The following is a 6,554-nucleotide window of genomic DNA, read 5'->3' on the forward strand; positions in this document are numbered from 1 at the left end:
GTGTGGTGCTCGCCTCACAGCAGGCACCGGCAGCACCGGGAGGATGCTGCATCCACCCCAAATTTTGCCTCTGCTCCGCTGCCAGGGCCGCTGACACCAGCCACCCAGAGCAGCCCCAGCTCAATGCCCTGCCTCCACCCACATGCCGGGAAGAGCCAGGGCAGCAGTGACAGCACTGGAAGCTGAGCTGCGGTGAAATCTGGGGTGGATGCAGTGCCGGGTCCCAGTGCCACCGGCACCCGCTCCGAGCCCAGCCCCCACCGAAAAGAGCCCCACTCAGCCCCGGCTGCAGCCCGCCCCACCTCGCACAGATCCGGGAGGGGGAGAGCATATGTCCCCTGTGCCCTTCTGGTGTGCAAGCAGCAGCAGGAGCTGCCTCCCCCCACCCCCAACAAGCCACAGCTCCGGCCTCTCCCACCACCCGCCTGGGCAGCACCTTCCCCTGCCCCCTCCCTCACCGCATGGGGCCCTGATCTGTCCCCTCCCAAACCTTCCCTTCCTGCTCCCCTTCCACCACAATGGGCTGACCAGCTGGAGGCAGCTCTCCACATTGCTGGCTCTGCTCCTAGCTGCCTGAGTGCTATGCTGTGGCTGCATACAGCACTGGTATTTATTGGCCCCATAGGGCTGATATCAAATATAGCAAATTTTCTTTATGTCGGTACCAATCTGATGTCAGACCAATGTATTGGTGCACCTCTAATGCATATATTTCATAGTAGGTAGGGTCGGAAGGGACCTGAGCAGATCATCAAGTCCAACCCCCTGCCATGGGCAGGAAATAATGCTGGGGTCAAATGACCCCAGCTAGGTGATTATCTAGCCTCCTTTTGAAGACCCCCAGGGTAGAAGCGAGCACCACTTCTCTTGGAAGTTGATTCCAGATCCTAGCCGCACTGACTGTGAATTATTGCCTCCTGATATCTAGCCTGAATCTACTCTCAGTCAACTTAGGGCTGTTATTCCTTGTTACTCCCAGTAGTGCTCGGGGGAACAGGGATTCTCCCATTGGCTGCTGGTCTCCCTTGGCCAGTTTACAGATGGCCACCAGATCCCCTCTCAGCCTTCTCTTGTGGAAGCTGAACAGGTTCAGGTCTCGTAGCCTCTCCTCGTAGGGCCTGCCCTGCTGACCCCTAATCATGAAAGTGGCCCTCCTCTGGACCTTCTCCATATTGTCCACATCCCTCCTGAAGTGCAGCACCCAGAACCGGACGTAGTACTCCAACTGCGGCCTGACCAATGTCATATAGAGGGGGAGGATCACCTCGTTGGACCTGCTCATGATGCATCTGTGGATGCATGACAAGGTGTGGTTGGCCTTCCTGACTGCGTCCCCACAGTGGCGGCCCATGTTCATCTTGGAGTCTATAATGACTCCAAGATCCTTTTCTGCCTCTGTGCTGACGAGATGGAATTTCCCCCGCCTATAGGTTTGCTGCTGGTTCTTCCTCCCCAGGTGCAGTACCCTGCACTTGTCAGTATTGAATCCCATCTTATTCTCATCCACCTACCCCGTAACCTGTCCAGATCTAGTTGCAGCATGTCCCTCTCCTCTAGCGTGCCCACTTCTCCACACATCTTAGTGTCATCTGCAAATTTGAATAAGGTACTTTTCACCCCCTCATCCAAGTTGCTGATGAAGATGTTGAACAGTGCGGGCCCGAGGACTAAGCCCTGGGGAACCCCACTGCCCACATCCCTCCAGGTCGAAAATGACCCGTCCACCACCACTCTCTGGGTGTGGCCCTCCAGCCAATTTGCAACCCATCTGACTGTGTAGGCATCGACACCACAGTCGCCTAATTTTTTTAATGAGGATGGGGTGAGAGACGGTGTCAAAGGCCTTCCTGAAGTCCAGAAAGACTACGTCCACCGTGACACCTGCATCCAAGGATTTTGTGACCTGGTCATAGAAGGCCAGCAGGTTGGTCTGACAGGACCTGCCTCTAATGAACCCATGCTGGTTGCCCCTGAGCATAACCTCCGCTGCTTGCCCCTCACAGATGTGCACCTGGATAATTTTCTCAAAGAGCTTCCCCAGGACCAAGGTAAGACTAACAGGCCTATAATTTCCTGGGTCCTCCTTCCTCTCTTTTTTGAAAACGGGGACCACATTGGCCTTTTTCCAGTCCTCTGGCACCTCGCTAAAGCACCACGAGTGCTCGTAAAGCTGTGCCAGGGATCCCACAATGACCTTTGCTAATTCCCTCAGCACTCTGGGGTACAGGTCATCAGGACCTGCTGATTTGAACACATCCAGTCCCACCAGAAGTTCCCTGACTAGGTCCTCTCTGACCCTGGGCCTGGCTGCACCTCCCCTGGGACTACTGGGGATCCTGGTGGGGTGGATGACCTGGTCCCTGCTTAGAAAAATGGAGGCAAAGAAACTGTTAGTAAGGTTAGCTTTGTTCTCTGGTGAGCTCACCAGATTTCCAAGCGTGTCCTGCAGAGCCCCCACATTACCCAGAACCTTCTTTTTACCCCCTATGTATTTAAAAAAGGATTTCTTGTTATCCTTGATCCGGGTTGCTAGTCCCAGTTCCATCTCCGCCTTGGCCTTCCTAACAGCCCCCCCTACAATCCCGAGCAATGGAGGTATATAGTCCTCCCTGGTGATGGCCCCTCCCATCCATTGGGTGTACGCCTCCTTCTTAGCTTTGAGACATTCCTGGATGCTTTTGGTGAGCCATGGGGGCTTTTGAGCACTCTTGCCCCCTTTGATCCATATTGGGATTGCCACCCTTTGGGCTTGGAGAATCGTCTCCTTCAGGAACGACCACTCTTCTTGGACTCCCAACTCACCACCCCTCCGGGACCTCAGTGCCTCCCCAACTAGTCTCCTTAGCTCAGTGAAATCTGCCCTCCTGAAGTCCAGGGCTGCTATCTTGCTGCAGGCCTTTGCCACCCTGCGCTGGATGGTGAATTGCAATAGGCGATGATCACTATCGCCCAGGTGATCGAGCACCCACAGTCCCCTCACCAGGTCCTTCATATCTGAAGGAGATCAGGTTATGAATGAAGATTTGTAAATATTGATAAAGCAGAATATGGAAGAGAAATAATGATGATATTCCAGGCTTATAGCCTTCTAATAAAATAAAAAAAAAAAGAAAACCATAAACCACACATCCTCCACCGTGCCTTACTCTCCAGAAAGACCTTTTCTATCCAATACACTATGGCCCTTGCAGATTTTCAAAACATTTACATCAGTGATCCAGTCTTGTTAGTGTCAGTAAATATTTTAAATATCCACTATATGCAAAGTTTCTCTATTCTCCTTACACCTAATCAAAATGCACTAGATAAATATTGCCTTTATTGTCGCATGTATAAGTATCCCTATCTGTGCATGTATACTTATAGATACATGCAAAGGGGTGGCATGTGGTTGAGTGAGGAGCATAAGTGGCCCTCCTGGGAGGTCCACCCATGTCCCAGATAAGCATCTCTCAGTCTCTTAATTATATTTTTTCTCTTGGCTATAGCTGCTTGGAGTTTTTTAGTCACAGATTACAATGAGAAATTACAATACCACGTTTTGTTCAAAATACAAAAAAAACTCACTTAAGACAATCGGTCTCTGTATCAAACATTAATATTTTCCAACCAGATTAGAATATACACTACAATGCAAATATGCCGCTATCTATATATAATGAATAGCATACATATGCATGCATTATATGATACACATGTATGTTACAGTCAGATGCTAAATCTAAATTTAATCTATAACATGCCATGGTTTATCAGACCCCAGCATCTCTCTCAATCAATGTGCCTGAGAATGACTAAGAAAAATGGCAAAAATCTAATAATGTTTAAATAAAGACCTGCACTAAAAATGAACTGATAGCCCAGGCAAAAGACAGCTAGCTACATCAGGTGCTACTGTTTCAGAGCATTGTCTCTATAATGCAACCCAGAAGTATAGCTGCAACTTTTGTAGACATACCCAAACTAACTTTAAACTAGCCCACTTTAGCATTACTAACAATGTAGCTGTGACAACACGGAACCTACTTCAAATCAACTCAGCCACCTATCAACCCACAGTCCTGGGCAGGTATGGCGCAAATCATACTCCAGTACTCTGGTCAAGTCAGGTTGACACAGCTGAGCTAGCTAGTTTAAAGATAGCTCAGGTATGTCAACACAAGCTGTAATCATACCTTTAACTGTAGTGCGGGCACACCTTCCAAGAGTGATGGTACCTTGAATTATTTCCTTTTGAAAATGAGGTCACGTTTAATCTCCCTGAACTATATACAGAAAGTGCTTTTGGCTCTGCCCCTACACTTGCAGGGGAGCAGCTTTGGTGAGATATGCACAAAGATCACGGGGTCAATGTGCAGAATTGCTTACGGAATTGGGGCCTTAGCACAAAAGAGGACCCCATTACAAGGCTGCCCCACACCCTTCCCAAAACCCAACTCTTTCACCATCCTCCTATGAGCTGGGGGGGAGCGGAGGCAATGAAACAGGTGATTCTCTATCTTCAGTGGTTACCACTAAAGTGCTGTTGCTGGGCTCTCCTTCCCAACACCTGCAAAGCTGCTTGGATGTGTGAACTGGTAACAGGGGAAAGAAGGAACGGACTCAACTGGCTAAACCCCCAAGGGCCTGGGGTCAAGCAGTGGCCATGCCAAGAAAGACACCACAGAGCCCAGCCCCTCTGCCACAACAGCTAATCCTTGACAAGGGCCCAGAAGGGCGACCACTAAGGTACCCTATTAAAGCAAGAGGGTGGGAGGGCTTAAATGTGTTAATTATGATTTGGCATGTATTTGGTAGCCATGCTGGTCTGAAGCAAAAAGAAATGCAAAATTCTAGAATGCTTGGTTCAGAGATGACACCTTTGATTGAAGAAACTGCAAAAAAAAAAAAACTGCAAGCTCTCGGGTGCACACAGATGGTAAAAAGTCCCCACAGGTAGAAAATAAATGCAGTTATTATTATTATTATTATTATAGAACTACAATAAAAATTATCTTCAGTATATTTTAAATAATTATTTTAAATAGATCTTTTATTCATTTTAAGTTTAATTTAGAGTAGCAAGCAGGTGCCTGCCCTACGCACATGTCTCCCCTCCCTCCTCTGCCCCTCAGGTCTCTGCAGCAGAGGGACCAGGACGGAGCAGCCCCCTTGGAAGCCGAAGTAGGTCACAGCGCGGTAGCCATGCTGGTCTGAAGCAAAAAGAAATGCAAAATTCTAGAATGCTTGGTTCAGAGATGACACCTTTGATTGAAGAAACTGCAAAAAAAAAAAACTGCAAGCTCTCGGGTGCACACAGATGGTAAAAAGTCCCCACAGGTAGAAAATAAATGCAGTTATTATTATTATTATTATTATAGAACTACAATAAAAATTATCTTCAGTATATTTTAAATAATTATTTTAAATAGATCTTTTATTCATTTTAAGTTTAATTTAGAGTAGCAAGCAGGTGCCTGCCCTACGCACATGTCTCCCCTCCCTCCTCTGCCCCTCAGGTCTCTGCAGCAGAGGGACCAGGACGGAGCAGCCCCCTTGGAAGCCGAAGTAGGTCACAGCGCGGCCCGCCCCGGCGGGAATGGGAAGGGCTGGGGGAACAGCCCCTGTCTCCCGCCTGCCCCCTCCCCCCCCGCCTCACCGCGGCCACCTCTTCTGCCGAGCATTCCAGCAGGCTCTTGTCAATGGCCGGCACCTCTGCCTCCAAGTCCGCCGCCATCTTCCTCCCTCCCCCCGCCGCCACCGAGTCAGGGACACCCGGAACCGGGCCCAGCCGGCCGCTCCGCCAGGGGAAGCCACTTCCGCTTCCACCCCGCCCCCACCTCAGCGCACGGCACCGCTCTCCCCCCTCCCCCCCGCACACGCGGGCGCCAGCTTCGGGGAGCGGTGCATCATGGGGTATGTGGTCTTCCAACCACTCCTAGACTAAACTGGGAGGGGAAGATCTACACCCCCTCTGCCAGCCCCCATCATGCTCCGGGCGCAGGCGCCATCTGTGGGGCGTGGTGCATCATGGGAGTTGTGGTCTTCCAAGCATTCCTGGGCCACACTAAGTGGGGATTTTTCTACACCAGAGAGCGGCCTGCTACCCAGTTTAGGCAAGCCATTTAGGACAGCATGGGTAGCCCCGCCCCTTGATAGGTGCCCCGCCTCCTGGTTGCCATATTGGGACTGGACTTCCCGCCCCCTGAGCCCTGGCCTTTGCCCTCAGAAGTCCCTCCTCTTGCTTCTCCAAGTACTGCTTTGAGCAAGAGATTTTGGTTTCTGTGAACCAGAAAAATACGAAGTTATATTCTAAAAATCAAACACGTAGTGCAACATTCATTAATTTCATTTCAAAAAATATTTTTGTCCTGGTTTACATGTGTTTGTGTAGTGTACGTAGAGGTGATTGCACAATAGCTTAAAATGAAGTCTTGCGCTTGTATCTGGTGGAAGGGTGTGTGGAGGAGGGTGGGTATAGGTTTGCAGGGGGCTTTGTGTGGGGGAGGATAGGTGTGGGTGTGTGTGCTGTTGGTGGGTATGACTTTTGTCAGGGGCTGGGAATGGGGGGAGGT

At 50.1% G+C, this 6,554-nt stretch overlaps 1 protein-coding gene across 3 annotated transcripts in view; it reads right to left on the reverse strand.

The window, feature by feature from the left end:
- UBR2 (ubiquitin protein ligase E3 component n-recognin 2) overlaps nt 1–5,808 on the reverse strand; it is a 105,823-nt gene extending 100,015 nt beyond the window's left edge. For all 3 annotated transcript variants that reach the window (XR_003094791.1, XM_014521350.2, XM_014521349.2), the window contains exon 1: nt 5,639–5,808. Coding sequence is in view for 2 of the 3 variants with exons in the window: in XM_014521350.2 (XP_014376836.1) it covers nt 5,639–5,716 (78 nt within the window). In the remaining variant the exon portion in view is untranslated. The remainder of the gene's footprint in view (nt 1–5,638) is intronic.
- Between the last annotated feature and the right edge of the window lie 746 nt (nt 5,809–6,554).

This window comes from Alligator sinensis, unplaced genomic scaffold (genome assembly GCF_000455745.1).
Source record: "Alligator sinensis unplaced genomic scaffold, ASM45574v1 scaffold173_1, whole genome shotgun sequence".
NCBI classification, from domain to species: domain Eukaryota; kingdom Metazoa; phylum Chordata; order Crocodylia; family Alligatoridae; genus Alligator; species Alligator sinensis.